Source organism: Lutjanus erythropterus, chromosome 8 (assembly GCF_056507025.1).
Source record: "Lutjanus erythropterus isolate fLutEry1 chromosome 8, fLutEry1.hap2, whole genome shotgun sequence".
Taxonomy (NCBI): domain Eukaryota; kingdom Metazoa; phylum Chordata; class Actinopteri; order Lutjaniformes; family Lutjanidae; genus Lutjanus; species Lutjanus erythropterus.
Window position 1 is genome coordinate 28,467,775 of NC_139324.1, and position 21,740 is coordinate 28,489,514.

General features: G+C 37.2%; 2 protein-coding genes across 2 annotated transcripts; one reads left to right on the forward strand and one right to left on the reverse strand.

Annotated features, from left to right (window-relative positions):
• Positions 1–1,350: 1,350 nt before the first annotated feature.
• Positions 1,351–15,779, forward strand: abcb11a (ATP-binding cassette, sub-family B (MDR/TAP), member 11a). Its single transcript, XM_084725556.1, has 25 exons — positions 1,351–1,359; positions 2,610–2,851; positions 2,931–3,015; positions 3,671–3,804; positions 3,895–4,066; positions 4,270–4,394; positions 4,484–4,658; positions 4,755–4,868; positions 5,770–5,880; positions 5,964–6,089; positions 6,180–6,383; positions 7,334–7,504; positions 7,600–7,789; positions 8,996–9,074; positions 9,182–9,272; positions 9,367–9,531; positions 9,635–9,739; positions 10,975–11,136; positions 11,255–11,458; positions 12,423–12,664; positions 12,782–12,938; positions 13,038–13,235; positions 13,342–13,548; positions 15,272–15,418; positions 15,498–15,779. The coding sequence occupies exons 1-25, from the start codon at positions 1,351–1,353 to the stop codon at positions 15,696–15,698; spliced, it is 3,816 nt and encodes a 1,271-aa protein (XP_084581682.1). The 3' UTR covers positions 15,699–15,779.
• A 2,614-nt stretch (positions 15,780–18,393) lies between these two features.
• On the reverse strand, positions 18,394–21,509 carry LOC146323006 (glucose-6-phosphatase 2-like). The gene is made up of 5 exons (XM_084724088.1): positions 20,906–21,509; positions 20,711–20,820; positions 20,517–20,631; positions 20,310–20,431; positions 18,394–19,109 (listed from the first exon to the last, which is right to left on the reverse strand). The coding sequence occupies exons 1-5, from the start codon at positions 21,121–21,123 to the stop codon at positions 18,598–18,600; spliced, it is 1,077 nt and encodes a 358-aa protein (XP_084580214.1). The 5' UTR covers positions 21,124–21,509; the 3' UTR covers positions 18,394–18,597.
• Between the last annotated feature and the right edge of the window lie 231 nt (positions 21,510–21,740).

The window sequence follows — 21,740 nt, forward strand, 5'->3', positions numbered from 1 at the left end:
CACAGTAATTACCTTACTTATTTAACAACAACAACAACAACAATAAAACTTATACCACCACTACTACTACTAGAAATAATAATAATAATAATAATAATATTAATAATATAATAATAATAATAATAATAATAATATAAACTATTTATATAGCACATTTCATTCAAAACATGCTGCTCAAAGTGATTTACTTTTTTTTTTAAAGTAACAAATACAACAAAAAATGAAAAATCAGGCAAAGCAGCTAAAAGACACACTTGAAGGCATAATTAACTAAGATTACTGAAGATAATTAAAGTCCATTTAAGGCAATGAAATAGCATACAACATCATTTAAAAAGTGTGTTATATAAATTATATTATTACATACTATTATATTACTATGTATTAAATATTTAGCTTTGTAAAAATGAATAACTTCATTAAAACGTGTTTATTAATCAAAGTTTCTTTGAAGCTGTTCTAATATGTAGCAACTAAACTTTCATCACATTTTGATTGGATTATATAACTGTTGATACACCGCCTGACCATAACTAATGGCCTTGCGGTCATTAAACCCATTTTACAATCACTTATGATAACATATAAACACATTTATGCCAAATGATGCTTTTTCTGTAACCAAACATTGTTAGTAAATTTCACATTTTCACACACTCCACTAGGTTTGTCGTTGGAGAAAACTACAGCGAGAGCAACTGAAGCACCTTAACTTTGTTTAGCCTTTAAAAGACAGTATAGTTAAGGTCAGACTGCTGACACAAGCCTTATCAGGATAATGGGGGAGTAGATAATAGAAAAGAACAGGTGGAGGTTACTTGAAAAGAAGATAGGAAATAACTACGATGAGCCTCATTAGTGCTGGTGGATTCCTGTGAGAAGTTCAGGTACAGTACATTTTGCTCTTTTTCCACCATAAACTGTTACACTGTGTTAATACACAACCAGGATTCTTCTCTAATAACTATGTAATTAATCATGTAATTTTCAAATGAGCAAAAAAAAAAAAAAAAAAAAAAATTAAATCAACTTCAGCTGTTTTTAAAAAGTGATCAGTGCCTAAATTTGCATTTCTTGTCAGCTGTTGTCATTAGTACACAGTTACTGGCATCATTAACTGTTTAGATGGTAACTTATTTCAATATTTTCAAAGTTTTGCACAAATCTTTTAGGAAGAAGATATATGGGCTGTGATGAGTCTGAAACCTTGCTTCTGTTGATTTTATTTTGAAATTGCATCTCATTTAACTTTTTATTAACATCCAAACTATAATCTATATTTTCTTTTATCCACAGTTTGAGTCAGGGCAGCAAACATGAAGGAGAAATCGATCACATTTACAGCAAAGGATGAAAAAGGTAAGAGATCTATTTTCATTGATAAAAAAAAACAGCAAACAGAGTTTTGTAACAAAAAAGAAAAATACATAACAAGTCTATTATGAGTAACTCTAAATATATTTTTTCTTCTTTCATTCTTTCTTTTTTTTTTTTAGCAGACATTAAGATTGGGTAAGTTTGTATTAACAGATTTTTACATGTCTGACACTATACTGTCTTACAGATCACAATATGTTTGAAGTTTTTATGTAGAAGTCCTGCGTCTTATTTTTTTTATATACATGTGTTACAGAGATGAGACGAAAAAGGAAAAACCACAGAGTGTTGGATACTTTCAGCTGGTAAATACTGTATCTTCACTTAGTGTATTTTACATTACCCCGCGTTCGTTTGGCTTTTGCCCAAAGTGACTCACAAGAAGTGAATTCAAAGGATGTAGGAGTTGGATCTCATCCAAAACAGGGAGTGTATGCCTTTGAAGCAAATAACTGAAGGCTTGGTCACTGTTACAGTACAAGTGATGAGAGATTTGCTCTTTAAGTTTCATTAATTTATTTATTTTAGATAAGAGACATCAGTGAGAGCTAACAAGGGTTTATAGGATTTAATTTAAGCAGGTGTTTTTTAGGCAGACAATAATATATTTACCAAAGTACTGTATTTAAGTCAAACCGTAAGATACTTTCATGCTAATTTCTATGTGCATTACACTCCTTTAACAGATTGATCAGTATGAACAATCTAATAATGTACAAACCCCAACTCGTAAAAAAGTTGGGACCCTCAGTAAAACGTAAATAAAAAACAGAATGAAAAGATTTACAAACACTTTTCATCTTGTACTCAAGACGAGAAATTTAATGTTCAAACTGAAAAAATTGACTTTTTTTTAATTTATACTTATATTAATTGATAATTTATATTATCAAGATGAAAGTGACAGACAACAACATTTTTAATGATATAATTTTTGAAATTAAATTCCGTTCAGGTTTGTTTGTCCAGCTTCACTGGAATTGGGGTTTGCATTATATTGTAATATAACATTTCCAGAGGCCATTTTTCTACCGACTGAGTACTTTTGGAATATTAAGTCAACTTTGCTTAGCCTAGTCATGTACTTTTGCCTATTTAGGATTTTGATTGCAGGACTTTTATTTTACAGTCCTAGACTGATAGAATCTGAGTCATTTTTTTTTTACCATACTATTCTCATCTTTGATTTGATCAATATTTGATTTTGATCATTTGATTTGACCTTTTTGCAGTTTCGATTTGCCACCTGGAAGGACACCGTGATGATGATAGTGGGGGGTTTGTGTGCCCTCGTACACGGCGCAGCTTCACCTCTCATGCTTCTCGTGTACGGCATGATGACAGACACGTTTGTGTCTTATGAGGTTGAGGTCCAAGAGCTGAAAGACCCAAACAAGGAGTGCAACAACAACACCATCTTCTGGAAAAATGGCTCGATATATGAAACAGCTGAAAATACCACTGTGCACTGTGGGTAAGGCATTGTTAGTTATTGTTGATGTGACTGATGTTATAATGAAAAGCTGCTGGTTCTCATTTTATTGTCTTTGCAGGGTGGATATTGAAGATCAGATGACCATGTTTGCATATTACTATGTTGGAATTGGTTTAGGAGTTCTGATTGTTAGTTATTTTCAGGTAAATATATATTCTTGCCATAATCAGTTTTAAATTAAAACTTCCCAGAGTAAGTATGGCTCATGACTGTAGCACATTATCTGCTCAGCTTAAAAATAAATAAATAAAAATCTTGACAATAGTTCAGCTAAAAGTTGTTGTTGTAGTTCTTGTCGTAGGAACTGAAAAAGCAAAATAACATCTTAAATCAGTTAATATTAGAAGTACACTAGTTGACTAGCTAAAATCTGATGTAGATTAGATAGCTAGTAAGCTACTGGTTTGCTAATATTGGCTATCAACTGTAACTAGCTAGTTAGCAATTGATGTGGATAAGCTAGCTTGTTAGTGTTTTGCTAACATTAGCTATTAGATGTGACTAGATAGCTAACAATCAATGTAGATTAGTTAGCTAGTTAGCCAAAAAAATGTCAACAATAGCTAATTTAAGATGTGATTATATAGTATATGTCTCTTGTACAGGTCCTCCAGCAACATCTGTTAACCATCATCAAAATTTTGGTTTCTTTTCAACATGGATGAGTAGAACAGGAAACAAGAAAAGAGAAAGTTGACTGAGGTTCCAGAAGAAACAGGACTTATGAAGGTTCAATGCACTGACCTCATATCAACACAAAGAAATAATTTTATACCACTCTGATCATTCACACTGTAGATTTTCCTCTGGGTATCCGTGGCTGCGAGACAAATTCAGAGAATAAGAAAGACCTATTTCAGGAAAGTAATGCGAATGGAGATCGGATGGTTTGACTGCACCTCCGTTGGTGAACTGAACACAAGGATATCAGAGTGAGTTGGGGCTTTTTAATCCGCAGATCAAACCGTTTATCCATCAGTGAATAGCTGTTTCACACAGAAGAGTTTCTGTTTTATCTGCAGTGATATAAACAAGATCAACAATGCCATCGCTGACCAGGTGTCCATCTTCATTGAGAGGATCTCTACCTTTGTGTTCGGGTTCATGGTTGGATTCATTGGCGGATGGAAGCTGACGCTGGTGGTCATAGCAGTGAGCCCTCTGATTGGAATAGCTGCTGGACTTATGGCCATGGTAATGGGCCAGGGTGACCAGCTCTATCTTATCTTATCTTAGATCCCAACAAACCAAATGTGGGGCAAAGAGTATGTTTGTGTGGGACACATGATGAGAGGTAGTTTAAAATGTTGTGGATCAGGTACCAGGTGACAAATCAACTTATAGTGGAATATAATGTTGTAAGGCTTTTATGTAACTCTCATTATTTGTCGCTGAAGGCTGTGGCCAGGCTGACAGGACGAGAGCTGAAGGCCTATGCAAAGGCCGGGGCAGTGGCAGACGAGGTCCTGTCATCCATCAGAACGGTAGCAGCGTTTGGTGGGGAGGACAAAGAAGCTGAAAGGTATTTCACCATTTTCTATGATCACAAGAAGTTGTTCTGTTTCGCTACACCGTGATTTGTAATTGAATTAACGTGTTATATTTGTTCAGATATGACAGAAACCTTGCAGAAGCTCAGAACTGGGGTGTGAAAAAGGGCACGATCATAGGTGTTTTTCAGGGATACCTGTGGTGCATCATTTTCTTTTGTTACGCTTTGGCATTTTGGTATGGATCCAAACTGGTCATCGACACTAAGGAGCTGTCACCTGGTAGCCTTATTCAAGTAAGTAAAATTAAATGCTATCAACTTCTGATACTCTACATAATACAAGTATTTGAAAGACAGTGGTCTTTGTTTCACCCTGTATGTTTTTTGCAGGTATTCTTTGGAGTACTCATGGCGGCTATGAACCTGGGTCAGGCCTCACCGTGCCTGGAGGCCTTTGCTTCTGGCCGTGCTGCAGCAAAGACCATTTTTGACACAATTGATCGGGTAACATCAGGATGCTACTTAAGATTTAATTGCAGACACAATCCAGTTTGAAAATAATTAGGAAATAATGAGGTAGCGTTTGGATTGTTTGAAGTGGGGAGATGATGTACTTCTCCGTAGGCAGTGTCTTAGGTACAGTAGTTTGGAGAAGCAGGGAGGAGCACTAGCATGGAAGCTAAGCAATGAACGTTTGTGGACAGGGTCAGCAACAATATTTTCACCACTTTACCTTGCCATTAGACGGCCTTTTCCGCTGGGAAACTGCCGTTATATAGCCCAAATGTCACTCTCTCCAAACCAACCAAACTCCATTTACAAAATCAGGTATTTTACCTTGTGGAACACAGGAATTGCTGGTCTACTGCTGCCACAATTTGTTTTTTGTTTCTACTATTGTGTGACTTTGGTGTTTTAAAACCTTAGTTGGGATTCACAGAAGTTGCACAATAACACCAACAAACTTAACTAATTGAGATAGTAATGGACTAGCAACTCCTGTGTTCTGTGAGATAAAATGACTGATTTCCTCTATGGAGTCTGGTTGAACAAGACAAGTAATATTTTGGCTTATATAATGTCAGTTTCCCATTGGAAAATGCTGTCTGACACAATACAATGACAAAATAAAGTGATGAAAATATTCTAAACATAGCAAACACTTCACTGGATATTGATCTTTTTAGGTGGGACATTTTTTAAGTAAATATGTTTTGCTGCTGACCCTGTCCACAGCAGTTCAGTGCTTATCTTCCTGCACTGGTATTTCTGCTGCTTCTCAAACCACCATCTACTGTAATATGGTAATAAATTGATTAACAGTAAGTAACTCAAACAACCCCACATCAAATAATCTGATCTAATCACCACTATGAAATGAAGATATGTGCTGTTACATTTGCAGGAACCAGAAATTGATTGTTTGTCAGAAGAAGGTCACAAATTAGACAAAGTGAGAGGTGACATTGAGTTCCATAATGTCACTTTCTTCTACCCATCCCGGCCTGACGTCAAGGTAAATTTCTTCTGCTAGCATTTCTTTGTGTCAGTTTCCCAGTTCTCAGAATTCAACTCTAGGACAACTACTTTTTTTTCCAGATTTTAAATGATCTGAACATGCAGATCAAAGCAGGAGAAACCACTGCTTTTGTGGGACCAAGTGGATCTGGAAAGAGCACCACAGTCCAGCTCATCCAAAGGTTTTATGACCCAAAGGAAGGAATGGTAACAATCTGAGCAACTCCACACATCAGACAGTCATCCAGATGTTTGAAGGCTTCAGCGTAATAGCATGTCTATAATTCTCATTCTCAGGTGACTTTGGACGGCCATGACATTCGTACTTTAAACATCCAGTGGCTCCGATCTCTCATTGGTATTGTGGAACAGGAACCAGTGCTGTTTGCTACAACTATTGCAGAAAACATCCGGTTTGGTCGACCTGGAGTAACAATGGAGGACATCATCCAGGCAACAAAAGAGGCTAATGCCTTTAATTTTATCATGGACCTGCCACAGGTATGTTTAAATATGTAAAGATAATATGGAAGAACTGCAGAAAATACAACAGTTTCACAATTGAATCTCTATGTGTTAATAATTTAAAGGTCCAGTGTGTAAGATTATGGGCAGTGGTTATAGGCAGAATATGGCGGAAAGGGAATGTAACGTTCATAAGTATGTTTTCATTGGTGTAAAATCAGCCCCAAATAAGAACCATTTTGTTATTGTTACCTTACAATGAGCTTGTTTCTATCTATAGAAAGTGCAGGTCTTCTATGCGGCTTTAATGCTGCACAAGTTTCGACTGTAGCCCTGAACAGACAAACCAATCACTGGCTGATGACACTAGATGCAGCCTTTTGCTTCTATTTAGTGCGAGTTTCACAGCCACGGAAGAGTCCTTTAAAGTGCTTTGAAGTGGAGGTCTGCAATCTGCAAGCTAAATGCCACTAAATACTACAGAATGGCCCTTTAAAGCAGTGGTTCCGAACCCTTTTCCTTCAAGCAGCAGCAGTGCAAATGGTGTAAAAGGACATTGTCAGGACATAAAACCAATGATGTGATCGATTGTTACACATCAAGACTGAATTGTCTAACAATGGCATAGCCATCAGTGCTAAAATAAACATGTTTAAAAGCAAAAGTCGAATCAAACCATTGACTTTGAGAGTCGTGACAGCCCTAGTAGTATTTTCATTAGTGTGTAATTACCTGAAAATAAGAATTATTGTGTTTTTCTTACCTTAGAATGAGCTGGTTATATCTTCAGAGGGTGCAGGTCTTTTCCCATGGAGGAGGTCATGTTTAACTGTCATATTTCTACAGTAGCTCAGAATGGACAAACCAAATACTGGCTCCAGATGCTACCTTTCATGTTTTGTGCAAGTTTTGCAGCCACTGTAGCTTCTCCTACACATTTAGAGGGAGAGGGTGAAAAATGAAACACATTGTCACTGATTCCCCAGAAATTTGATACTCTGGTTGGAGAAGGTGGAGGACAGATGAGCGGAGGACAGAAGCAGCGGATTGCGATTGCTCGAGCTCTAATCCGAAACCCCAGGATCCTGCTGCTGGATATGGCCACATCTGCCTTAGACAATGAGAGTGAGGCTGTGGTCCAGGAGGCTCTGGATAAGGTGAGCCACCATATAGACCACATAACTGACTGAACTTTGATCTTTTACTTCAGCAACATATCATGTTTTTTACAATGACACTCTAATAATTGCAGGTACGCATGGGCAGAACAACAATTTCTATAGCTCACCGTCTTTCCACGATTAGAAATGCAGACGTCATCACTGGTTTTGAGCACGGACAGGCTGTGGAGAAGGGAACACACAGTGAGCTACTAGAAAGGAAAGGTGTCTACTTCACCCTGGTCACCCTGCAGAACCAAGGAACATCCAACCCAGCTAAAGGTAGGATTTACTGTATGTTAGAGTCAAGCTGCAAGTAATGATAACAGTCATTATGGATTAATCTAATCAAAATGTGTTATTTTTAATCCTTTGGTCTATAGAATGACAAAAAAAGTGACAAATGTCCATCATCCAAGGTCTGAAATGTGTTTTGTGTCATAGCAGCTCCACTTGAAACATCATAGATGACAAACATCAGGGCAAGAAAGGAAATTCATACATCCAACATGATATTACAACTGCAAAAATTAAGACAAACAACACTCTACATTTAACATTATAAAGACAGAAGAAGACATCCGGAATTGAGCTCCATATTTAATTGAAAGACTGACTGATGCACAAAGAGTTTTTCAGTCGAACCTTATTAGATCGTGGGACCCTGTGTCTCCAGCTGGACGGTAACAATTTCTATTCACTGTTTAGGAAAAAACTGGAATTAGAAGCAATGTTGTTAGCCAATCTTAATATGTGGCTGATTCATAGAGTTTCTCCAAAGGTTGGCCTACAATAATTTATTATTTGCAAATTATTACATTGAGTAAATTAAAAGGGAAAAGAGAGAAAAGGGTTAGTTTGAAGAGTTTTTCAGAACATAAACAGACACACATATCAAGAGAAAGTGCTTCAGTTTTAGTGCAGACATACATAAGCAAAATATTTCTATACATTCCGGCTGCTCATCCAATTCAATAATACTGGAGATGCTCATATGTTGCACATATTCTGATCATTTGTGTTTATTTTTGTTTTTTATTTACTTCATTTGTTGCCGTTTCCACGGTGGCAGGAGGGAAGATTCTAAGAATTATCGTTTCGTGAGATTAGAACATAATCTGTGAACTATTGTAGATTTAAAAATCAAAGTATTATTCATTGAACTATGCAGCCTTTTGTTAAAAAATTAATACAGTGACAATTTAAATGACTTTTCCTCTTTGAAAATCACTGCTACAGAGTCTGTCTTTGAAGCCCTTGGTCTATGTAGACCGGCAGGACCTTTTCACGTTGTCACCTTGTGCCCACAAATTCCTCCCAGTATCACAGGAGATGATTGATTGAAACAGCTCACTTCAAAGCACACAGCTGGAGTCAGCTGGCAATCCTATAGAGTGTTTGAAGGTCTTTCCTGTGTCTGTTGAAGAGCATCAAAAGCTTTAATACTTGTATTAAAGCTGTATTGATCTGTTTTTTCTTTTCTGCCAGGTCTGACCACTGAAGCTCCTGAAAACTTTGATTTAAGAGCGAGGAGTTTTAGTCGTGGAAGCACCAGATCCAGTCAAAGGTGCAGTAAATCCAGCTCAAAAAGATCGTACCAGAAAAAAACATGTCATAACAGGTTTCATTATACCACAATAAAATAATTTGATGTTATGCATATTTCTCCTGCAGGGGCTCTGTTCGACTGCGATCTCACAGCAAATTGTCGAGTAATTTTGTCCCTGAAATATCATCAGATGACTTCAAGATTGCAGCAGAAGATGTACCGAAGTTCTCTCATATGCCGTGTAACACATTTGCATTTTTTACAAACTGCGTGGTGTAAATTAATAGCTCTAATGCACATTCTTTAACAGTCATATGAGGACGATCCAGACGAACATGTAGAGCCTGCTCCAGTAGCACGTATCCTCAAGTACAACCAACCAGAATGGCCCTACATGCTGCTGGGCTCTCTGGGAGCTGCTGTCAATGGCTCTGTCAACCCCATCTATGCTGTCCTGTTCAGCCAAATTCTTGGGGTGAGGGTTGTGTATTTCACATACTCCTGTTGCTCGTGATGCATTTATGTTCTGCTGTAGTTTGTTAAAGTACTAATTCCATATATTATCTTCGTACTTGCAGACTTTTGCCATCCGTGACTTGAATGAACAGAGGGAGCAGATCGATGGGATCTGTGTTCTGTTTTGCATTGTGGCTGTGACTAGTTTCTTTTCCCAGTTTTTACAGGTTTGTATCAGAATGTGCTACGTAATAAAGTATTTAGACTGGGTTGTACCAAAAAAGATTAATTTAATCTATGTTTAGTGCTAATTAGTGTTTATCAAAAGTGAATTTGAAATGAGTAAATGCAGATTTAAAATTAAGCAGAGCTCTGTTGCACAATTAAAAAACCAATCTCAGTTTAGGAGGTCCAAGGTTAATAATGTAAACTGGAATTAATTAGAGTTTAATCATTATGGAGATGCCTGCTTTCCCAAAATAAAATAAATTAGATTAAAAAAAACCAAAAACATTAATGTTGCTGGGACTCGGGTAAACGTTAACGTTTAGCTGCTCTGTATAAAGTCTATAAACTTAATACTTCATTTTTGCTAGCTAGCTAAAAAGTTAACAGAATGTTGTATTGTTATCAGCTAAGTAAAAAAAAAAAATTGTTTGCTAAATAGCAAAAAAGTAACAAAAAGTTACACTGTTTGCTAGCTGACTAAAAAAGAACAAAAAATATTATATTGTTTGGTAGCTACTGAAAAGTTAATAAAAGGCTACATTGTTTGCTAGAGCTTGCATTGCTAGCATTACTACCTAATTATTTAAAAAAAGTAGCTAGCTAAAAAATGTTACATTGCTTGCTAGCTAGCTATAATGTAATGAAAAAGGTGTTATTGTTCACTACCCAGCTCAAATGTTAACAAAATGTTACATTGTCTGCCAGCTAAAAAGTTCACTGAAGGAAATACTGGATCAAAGATTAAAATGGATTTTTGGTGCAACAGAAATAAATATAATTGTTTAGGGAAAAAACTAAACTGGGGTTTAAAGTCGGGTTTTAATTTAATCTTTCTGGTGGCCTTGTAGCTCAGTTGGTAGAACATTCACCCCATGTTTCAAGGCTGTGAGTCCTCTGCAGCGTTTGTGGGTTTGAGTCCCGCCTGTCATCCTTTGGTGCATGTCACCCTCTCTCCCCCTTTCCTGTTATATATTCAGCTGTCCTGTCTGAAAAAAGGTGCAGAAGCCCCCCAAAAAATGTTTTGAAAAAATAAATAGATAAATGTAATCTTTCTTCGTTTTTAAGCTAGTTCTAAAATTTGGTGCAACCATGATTTAATGAAGTTTAAAAATGAATCCTTGTTGATGTAACCTAGCCTTAGACTGTACATCTTTTTGTCAACTTTATATTTAAAAAAAGCAGAATAGAGTAATGTAGGATTTACATGTAGTTTGACCCTGACTGAATGTTTCAGGGATATGCTTTTGCCAAGTCTGGGGAGCTGCTGACACGCCGTCTAAGGAAAGTGGGCTTCCAGGCCATGCTGAGACAGGAGATTGGCTGGTTTGATGACCCCAGAAACAGCCCTGGAGCTCTGACCACCAGACTGGCCACGGATGCATCCAAGGTTCAGGGGGTGAGTATATGGACTGACAGGGCTGTGTCCATATTTCACATTATTTATAACTCAAAAACAAAGGTTTGGTATTGTATTTGCGACGTTGTTTTGCATGTGACTGGTGGGATTTCTGCAGGCAACGGGATCACAGATTGGCATGATCGTTAACTCGCTGACCAGCATCGGAGCGTCTTTCATCATTGCTTTGTACTTCAGCTGGAAGTTAACTCTGGTAATTATGTGCTTCCTGCCACTCATCGGCCTGTCCGGGGTGTTCCAAGCCAAAATGCTGACAGGATTTGAAAATCAAGATAAAAAAGCCATGGAAGCAGCTGGTCAGGTAAGCTCCACAGATCATTTCCCCCTGTACATTTCTCTGAGAAACCAAACATCCAGGAATTAAGTGGAATCAGCTAATCTTTGCTCATTAACTTGACATAAATATACAAGTTTAATTTATTGAAGTTCATTAAACTTGACATTTCTAGTATTTATTTTCAGAACTTATACACAATTTTTTTTCCCTCTAATTTAGTCTTTTGGCTTCAAATGATGAGTTGAATGAATGAACTGTACAGAGTTTAAGCAACGCATAAACTTAAGTTAAAACATGATCAGCGTATTAGCAGACTTCCCAGCATGCTTTGCCTGAGACCACTCTTTTTTATAGTTTGTGGAAAACATATTTGATGAAAACATGCTGCGTGATTTTAATACATATAAATGGTTGTTTTCACAATAATGAAAACACTTGTCTTGAAGACTTATCGGTTCAACATGTTTTGTCTCGTACAATTGAATCTATATTAGGTTTATTTGTTTTGAACCATTACAAAATCATCTCAGCTTGTCTTTTCAAATTCAGTCAACTTAAATTTTTATTCATTTTTATTCATTTATTTATTTATTTTACAGTCTTTCTCCCACATATGTCCAGTGAGGCGCTTGCCAAGATCAGGACTATTAGAGGCTTAACCAAACCTGCTAGTTAGCTAAAAAGTTAACCGAATGTTGTATTGCTTGCTAGCTAGCAAAAATATTATGAAAGTGTTGCATTGTTTGCTAGCCAGCTAATATATTAACAAAATTTGCATTGTTTGCTAGCAGGCTAAAAAGTAATACAAAATGTTATACTGTTGCCAGCCAGCTAAAACATTAACAAAATGTTAGATTGTTTGCTAGTTAAAAAGAAATAAGTTATATTTTTTGTTTGCTAGCTAAAAACTCAACTAAAAGTTATATTCTAGATAAAAGTTTAAATTCTTTCATTTAATATTTGAAATATTTTCAACGTTCTCTAACAGGTATCCAGTGAGGCTCTTGCCAACATCAGGACGATTGCAGGTTTGGCCAAAGAGAGCTCATTTGTGGAATCATATGAGCAGAAACTCGAGCTTCCGTATAAATCAGCCAAAAAGAGAGCCAACGTCTATGGCCTCTGTTTTGGTTTTGCCCAGTGTGTCATCTTCATGGCATACGCTGCCTCGTTTAGATACGGAGGCTATCTGGTCACCTCTGAGGGGCTACAATACATGTTGGTTTTCAGGTTGGTAAAATTATTTCTTTCAAAGGAAAATCTGTCTTGTTGTATTAAAAATGAGTTTTGTGTGTTTGTGGTGTGAATACCAATCATTAACCCAGTGCTCATGTGGTGTTTCTCCAGGGTTATTTCAGCTGTAGTTATCAGTGGGACAGCGCTGGGCAGAGCTTCCTCCTTCACTCCAGATTACGCCAAAGCCAAAAGTGCTGCTACTCAATTTTTCAAACTGTTGGACCGAGTTCCTAAAATCAGCAGCAGCCACACAGATGGAGAGAAATGGGTTGGTGAATTCATTAATAAGACAGAATCGTTTATGATAATATATAACTTTGTCATGGTGTTACTTTCAAATGATTAATACTTGTTAATCCATCTTCAGGGTGAATTCAGAGGTGAAATAGAGTTTCTCAACTGCAAGTTCACCTATCCAACTCGGCCAGATGTCCAGGTGCTGAATGACCTGGTTGTGTCTGTGAAGCCTGGTCAGACTTTGGCATTTGTTGGGAGCAGCGGCTGTGGGAAAAGCACCAGTGTTCAGCTGCTGGAAAGGTTTTATGACCCCGACGGAGGGCGAGTGGTACGTTGACTGATTTAGACATTCATTGTTCTAATCACAAAACAAGTTTATTAATCTATTCTAAAACCATTAACTCTGTCTTAATTATGTCATCTTTTATTTTCAGTTGATTGATGGCCGCCCGTCTCAAACAGTCAGTGTGCCCTTCCTGAGATCTCAGATTGGCATCGTGTCCCAGGAGCCGGTGTTGTTTGACTGCAGCATAGCAGAGAATATTCAGTATGGAGATAACACACACTGTGTCAGCATGGAGGAGATTGTTGAAGCCGCTAAGAAAGCCTTCCTTCATGACTTTGTCATGACGCTACCAAATGTTAGTGGAAACACTTAAAAATACAACTTTTGTATTGTATTGTCATTGCAAATCTGGATTGTATGTGCGGTACCGTGAGCCAGAACACAGTTTAAATGAAATGCAATTTAAGTATTGTAGCTTTGTTGGAAGCTAAGTCGATTGTAAAAATAATATGGGTGCAATCAGCAGGATTTGTCAGAGCTGTTTGTGAACACACCAAAAAATGCCGGGATATCAAGTACCAACATTTTGGGTTGGTAAAGCATCCTGAGCACAGGAAAATAATGAGAAAGGGCAGGATGTCTGCACATACAGCCACAACCACACACTTCTAGTGTTATGTTTATATTAGTCTATACATTATTTTTAGGAACATTTTGCATATTATGTCTTTAATATAGTTTACATATTATACAGTCGATCATTACAGAAAAAAAATGGATGGTGCATTGTGTAGAGCAGAGAGGTTCTCATGGGTGACACGTGCTTGATTGATGTAACGTAATGTAACATAACATAATGTAATGTAACTTTCTAAACCCTCAGTGAAAGTGGGTGAAAGTCTCATGTTTGTTTGATCCATCCATCCATCCCACCCACTTCCTTACCCATCCCCCAGACTGCAAACATCATGTCAGCATCACGATAGCATGATGTCCTTGTTCACGTCACACTGAACTGAAGTGTCTTTATAGGATCTGTCTTGTCTGCATCAAAGTGTCAGCAGCAAATGAGCAGCCAACATTTCTGTGCAGTGTGCAGTTTTTAGGTGTAAATATTTCTGATCTTTTTTTCCATCAACACGACGCATGATGATTGTGACATATGCACGGCAGTGTGTGTGTGTGTGTGTGTGTGTGTGTGTGTGTGCACAGTGGGTGTGGATGAGCGAAATACAGAAAGTAAAAACACACTGCTCGTGGCTGCTTGCAAAGCAGACAAGTGCTGGCAATCAGAGCAGAGGGAGCAGCGTTTAGCAGTGAAGTTGTCTAGTGTCAGTAAATGTACAGCTTGGCCATGAAAAAACTACCAAAAAAGTTTGGTATTCTTATATGCCTAGGTTACAAACTGTAGATAAAAATATGTATTCTTTGCCTTTTTACCGGGCTTCAACCTTGCTTGAATACTAGCATTAAAAAAATTGACTTGAAGTCTAAATAAATGCTTTAAAAGAGAGTCTGGGGGAGCTGGGATGCAAACAAACAATGCTTGTGCAGACAGCCACATACATTAAAATGAGAGTGTTTCTGTCGCATGAAATGTTGGAGTGAAAAAACGTGTCTGACAGGTTTTGTGGTGGAGACTGCTGTGAATGCTGTGTCACTTGACATACTCCTTTGCTCCTCTCATAACTACATAACTGCCACTAAAGGTCACCACCTAACAGTAAATGTAAATACAGTTTGTAATAAGTTGCTTGTGCAGATAGGATGGGCTGTAAATATCTGTTACTTGTGGTGAGGATGTTTTGAACTGTTTCCAAGTTCAAGACTGACCTTTAAATCTCAACTCAGTGTCTGAAATATATGTACATGTCTGCATCAGCGTGACTTTTTCAGCTCTGTAATCATAAACAATGTTTAAATCAAATAAAACACATCAGGCGTTGCTACCAGAAACCCAAGAAGTTCATATTGTATTAATAGAAAGCATTTTATTGTGGTGGTACAGGTTTACAGCGTCGTTGACCTTGTGACCTTTTGCTTTCTCCATTTCTCTCAAAACATTTGCACATTTTTAGAAATATGAGACCCAGGTTGGCGCCCAGGGCTCGCAGCTGTCAAGAGGACAAAAGCAACGCATCGCCATCGCCCGAGCCATCGTCAGAAACCCCAAGATCCTGCTACTGGATGAAGCTACGTCTGCCCTGGACACAGAGAGTGAAAAGGTAATTAAAAAAAAAAAAAACAACACAAAGCCAGGTAATCATTTCCATCAGTATATGACAAGACTCTGTTTTCCTGCAGACTGTCCAGGCTGCTTTGGATGAGGCGAGAAAAGGACGAACCTGCATCGTCATCGCTCACCGGCTGTCTACTATCCAGACTGCTGACATCATAGCAGTGATGTCTCATGGAGCCGTCATAGAAAAAGGCACACATGATCAGCTCATGGCCAAGAAAGGCGCCTATTATAAACTGGTCACAACAGGTGCTCCTATCAGCTAAGCTCCTGCTGCTGCATGTGATGAAGATGATTTTATCTTCTGTTGTACATTTGAATGAATGTGTTGTGATTTTCTGGTAGAAACTGCTTTCATCTTCTTTTTTATTTTATTTCTATTTATTTTTTTATAATTAGTTGCTTTTAACATGCATCTGGCCGAGTTTATATTGTCATCAAAGGAAACATTAACATGATTGCTGTGGTGGTGTTCAAATTTGAAATTATGTTTACAGTTAAATTAGACTTTTTTTTAAAATGTGAATTCTTGAGCACATTTAGGTATAAAAATAAGCAGCTTTGTAACTTTCCACAAAAGGTTGTGAATGGCTGCTGCATTGCATTTTTTCCATTTTAAGGGCAGGTTTTCTTGCACAGTAGGCCTGTAGAGGGCACTATTATCCACACAATTTGTTTTTTTGTCATCAGAAGACCTTTATTTTAGTAGTACTGCATAAAGTCTGTATCTCTAACAACAGACCAACAGATTACTGATTAAATAAAAGGATGCTGAGTTTTACTTTTACTTTTTTTTATACCTGTGTATGACCATCTAATGAAACCTAAACATAATATCTTTAAAGGAGTGACAAGAAAAGCAAGTAAAACAATTGTATTTTCAGCAAAAGTCACCATTCAAACAATAAAATATGGAATTCAAATGTAAATGCTTTGAAATACCTTTCTTCCTGATTTTTGTTTTCTAAATATTTAGCTGTTGGAGTGAATAAAGGGTAGGCTGCTGAGTGCTCCTATGTCGTTTCACCCTCGGCACCAAGGCGTAATAAAGTACCCAGACACACACAGCTGCTTCTTCAAGCTTGGTTTAGCAAGTGGCCGACGCACTTAGCACAGTTACGTCATTCAGTGTCAGGCCTCAGGTGCCACTGGATGCTGAGCAACCGCGGACAACATGTGGAAATGGGTTCTGCTGGGAAGGTTAACTAATCTGCCTAATCTACTTACATCACAGACTCAGTTCTACCTCATTACGTTTGGGCTGATTAATATCTGAACTTGCCCGAAGAAAATAAGCGACGCACAAGAGATTATGTAGCTCCCACAGAGCAGGATATACTGCACATGCACACATGCACAGTTCATACAGGAGTGCTGCAGGAGAGACGCCCTGAAACGGCTGTGTATCATATGATACAGCATACATATGATTAAATAGTACATTTTAATTTGTGGAATATTGTTTTTATATTGCAGAATTATTTTTTTTTAACTGAGCAGCAATGCATAGTCTAGTAAAATACACATATCTCTTGATTTAGTAAGTATTGATTATTTTGTTAAAGTTTCATTAATGAGTTTTTAACAGACCATAGTTAAATAAAGAGGCACATCGTCCACATGTACATACAGTTCAAGTAACTGGTCACAGTTATGGTCATAAATAACATTTTTGAAAAATCAAGGAAAGGAGACGCAACAACATAACTGGAAATATCGTAACACACACACACACACACACACACACACACACACAGAACATGAAAAACAGAAAAGAAAAAGAAAAACATGTAGTATTGAGTAAGCACTAATTGTTGAGAACAATTTTGTCTTTGCAAGATATTTTCAAAAGTGAGATATGACCGTGTTTCAGTAAAAAAACAAACGCTCATTCATTTATGCAAATGTAACTTTTATTTAAATCTGATTTCAACTTCAAAAAACCTCATGTCTCTCGGTGTCTTTGAAAACATAAGTCAGTTTAAATCTCTCAAATTCAAGTAATGAAATACAACTATTCAAATCAGTTATTTAATAAGAAGAAAATGATGAATTCCAAACTGCTAAAAACCTTATTAATTTTATTTACAACAATCTTTCATATCTTGTCATTAATGCTTTACATTAGCACTCAGTGGGTTATACTGTACAGGTAAAACAAAACAAAACACAAGACAATCATACTGTGCAGTGAACATGAAGTTAGATCACATAAAAAACATATTTACTTTAACCAGTTCTGACCAAGTAGCCTAATGCTGTAACATATTTCAACATATAATGCAGTTTCAGTGCTTATACCATAATATGGGGGGATATTTGTCAGGGGCACGATTGAATAAGTTCAGAATAAGTATCACGATATAAACACAACACTTAGTGTAAGCAAATTCACTCACAGACGTCTGAGTGTCAATAAAGATACGCACCAGTGCCTCCAATTGCTGCCGTTGGCATTATTCTTTTCTAGTATGGCTTAGTTGATGAAAATTTGCACCCACTGGACAATATTTCTTTTGCACACCATCTTTGTCATTTTGCACAGATCCCTTGCTCCACTGAACACTCAATAACATGCACACTGTTTGTCTTTTGCACAGACTCTTATACTGTTTTTACATTGCACATACTGTTTTATATTGTCTTGTCCACCCCAGTCGTCATCTTCTTGTTTCTTATTTTCTTTCCTTCTTGTTCTCTTTTTTTTTATTTGTTAAAAAAAAGGTTTTCTTAGTACATTTGTTAATAGAATAATTGACGGCACCAGGTAGAGACATAGTCAGCTAAGAATCTCATTGCATTGTTATTGAGTTTATTTCTGCACATGACAGTAAAGCCTTTGAATGCTTGAATGCCTTGAACTTGAACTTGAGTAAAGAGAAAAATACAGCAGTTGTGCTCCTCTGCTCATTTCGTTTACCAGTGAAAGTGATTTTTATAAGAAACTGAACTGAAAAAGAGATCAAATTATTTGTGCCTTTGTCTTAAAAGCTATTCCAGCTTTCATCTGTGTGTTGTTGACATTATCTCCTAAATATCCTCCTAATTATCGTTGTTGGCATCATCAAACTATATTATCTATAATGACCTTGGACAGGACCCAACCTATTTAATATACTTTTAATTGTAATCAAAAAGTGTCTCATTGCAGTCTTAAAAAGTAATCTACGCCAGCTTCCTGTCCTCATGTCCGATCAGCATATGAACACAGTAGGGAATAACAGCAACCACACCAAGAGGAACCGAAGCACTCTTACAAAATGATAAAACGTAAAACAGAACTTCAGTGTGAGTTGGTATTTTGATAAAGTCATACAGCTGCAGGGACGTGAGAGTCGCCGTCACACACATGAGTTTAAATCTGGTTTTGTAGCCGTTCTTTCCCTTACAGCTCTGAATGAACATCTGGGAGTTCACCGCCAGGCCCAGACCAAACAAGGCTCCCAGGTTTCTCACCAGACCGGCAAATGGTGTGGTGTCAAGATGGATCCAGTCTGGGTTAGCGCACCACTTCTTGGCTTTGGCGACCGACCACAAAGGATCGATGTCTGTCGATTTGAGGACCAAATAAAAGCCGATGGCAAAAGAGAAAAGAAAAATGTTGATCTGGAGGTACACTTTCAAACTTGCATTGTAGACTGACGGGATGTGATCAAACGCCTCAGCAACCAGCATACCTACACATTGAAGAAAAAACAGAATGATAAATCATACTCAGTTTGAAAAACTGGCTCCTCAAACTGAGTAAATGTTAACAGAAATCAAATTTGTTGGTAATGTTCATCGGTGTGATGAACAGTTGTTGGTTTAACATATTATCTTAAGCTTACTGAACACGTTTTCTTGAGTACAACTGAATTAGTATCAAGTCTATTTGACTAGAAACATTAATACAAAATTATTAATTATTATTATTAAGTTTTGTTTCCAATTCAGTTTAGTTTCTCAAGCGTGTTTGCTTGTTTACTTTTTTGTTTGTTTGTTTTAAAATGTGTAGTTATAGTTTAACTTAGTTTTTTCTTAGTTTCATTATTAGTTTTCTTTATTATGTAGTATTCTTTATTTATGGGGGGTATTTGTCAGGACCAAGATTGAAGAAGTTCAGAGGAGGTATTAAAATGCAAACACACACAAGAAAATTTGACTCACAGTCATGTAGACATCCCAGCCTAAAAAAAAAAAAAAAATCTTTTAACTTAAAAAGGTTAAGGTCTGGACTCTCTTAAAGTTTTGAGTTGACTGAATGTGAAAAGATCAAGCTGAGTTAACTTTGTAACGAGTTCTTGAAAAGTTTCAAATTCATTTAAATTAGCATGATACTAAGAAAAAACTATTTTTTTTTTTACAGAGGGCTTTATAATTCAAGAAAGAACTTTCAATTTAAACTCTAAAATAGTTCACAGATTATGTTATAATCTAATATAATCTCTTGTAGTAACTTGTAATATATATATATATAATACTTCCACCTGCCAGTCAAGCGCACGTCACCCACATGTCACCCATTAATTGCGGAAAGCGACAATCTCTACATGGTTATTCTGTGTTGACATGGTCCAAATATTTTTAACATATGTCTAATATCTTTCTAATACATTTATCTTGTGTTGTTCTTTCCAGGTTTGTGCCTGTGCACACTTTTAAGCACTCTGGGTTACATTTGTTTATGAAATGTACTATATAAAAGAATTTAACTTGCTTTGGAGTTTCCTGAAAATACCAGAAACTTTAAGTTTGATTAACTTAAACAAATAATATATACATTTATGTTAAGTCAATGACAAATAATTAGTTTATTCGACTAACTTCTTCTATGATTTTGTTTTTTTTTTTACAGTGTATGTAACTTAGCATTAGTTCAGGAAGAATAAACTCACCAGCTAAAAGGCCGAGTATAACTTGATGAGGGAAGTGTGTTGCAATAAAAACCCTTGAAATGCAGACGCTTATCTGAATGACCCAAAAAGCCAACCACAGACAAGACTTCAGAAGACCAAACCTGCAAGGAAGAAAATATTTAGGTACAACCAGTAACAAAGAAACCACTGATCCTGATAAAAGTATGATACAAAACAACTTCCCACCTTTGAAAACTCGGCACAGAGGTGACGGTGGAGGAAGGCCTGGTGAAGCTGAGAGCAGAGGTGATCATCACATACCACACACAGGATGAGCCCATGGCATGACCAGATGGACTTCCTGTGTAGAGAAACATAAACACAATTGTCTGACAGTGCTAGATAATGTTAATGGCTTTAGCTAAAATAAACATGCTAACCTGGTCCTGTTTCACATGTGATGTGAAATTGCTCCAAATGTGGGAATGAATCATTGTGGTAGACGTGAGTTTCATGCACCCACCAGTACGGTCGCTGTCCAAACAGAATCCTGAAAAACGATCATCAGATTTCAGTCAATAAATACACAAAAAAATTCTAAAAATATTGCATTATTAACCTCGGATTTGGTTTACCATTTGAAAATAAGATTGAGCCAGTCTCCAATAACAGCTACCCATATCATCTTGGTGCCCACGATGTGACTGAGGTGGAACCACAGGGGGAAATAAACAGAGAAAATATTACGAGGGTCCCCCACAGTTGACATGAAGTTGAGGAAGTCGTGGTATTCGCTGTAGTTGTTCTGGAGGTGCTGTATAACCAGCACCCCGCTGCTGTAGACAAAATCCATCCTGCCTGTGGGTCTGAGCGCAAGGGATGTTTCTTAAGCAACAGTCAAAGCACCATGAACCCTTTCCTCGCCTAAGATAGCTTTATATATCTCAACCTGGCATCATGTATCATTAAAAGGAGCCATGGCAACAACTGCAGGCCCTTCACATTGAACCCACAAGGAATAAAATAATGTGTTCCCAAGTCATGAGAGCTCAGCATTTTAAGAGATGTTACAAAAACTGTTTACACCCTGACTGCGTCGCCATCAGATGTTTTACAGACCATTGCTTTCACCGTTGTTACATATTAGCCATTGTACACACTGAAAGAGACGGTGACCCATGTAACCCCCTGGATCTCTTCAGCCTCATTAATATTCTCATTCTCAGTGAACATGGCAACAAAATGGGCTTCCCAAAAAAACACAGTCCATCTGGCATCCACAGTTAGGTTTACATCCAGTGGATCTATCATTACCATGTTTTCTTTGCATTTTAAAACCACAGAAGTCTTTTTTAACAGCGCCTCCACATACAGAATTGGTAATAATAGGGTTTTGTTCAGCAATGTTTTGAACTGAACGTTGGTAGTTTGGGCCCACTTGAACCTCCTCAGATTCACCAGCAGGTGGCA

Bases quoted from the DNA above. Each gene is read 5' to 3' on its own strand.
- abcb11a (XM_084725556.1), top strand. The intron at 9,532-9,634 runs GTGAGGGTTGTG...TCGTACTTGCAG, and splicing joins TGTTCAGCCAAATTCTTGGG to ACTTTTGCCATCCGTGACTT. The intron at 12,939-13,037 runs GTTGGTGAATTC...ATCCATCTTCAG, and splicing joins ACACAGATGGAGAGAAATGG to GGTGAATTCAGAGGTGAAAT.
- LOC146323006 (XM_084724088.1), bottom strand. From the start codon at position 21,123: ATGGATTTTGTCTACAGCAGCGGGGTGCTGGTTATACAGCACCTCCAG. The intron at 20,632-20,710 runs GTTAGCATGTTT...TTCTCTACACAG, and splicing joins CACATGTGAAACAGGACCAG to GAAGTCCATCTGGTCATGCC. The intron at 19,110-20,309 runs GTGAGTTTATTC...TTCAATGTGTAG, and splicing joins TATACTCGGCCTTTTAGCTG to GTATGCTGGTTGCTGAGGCG.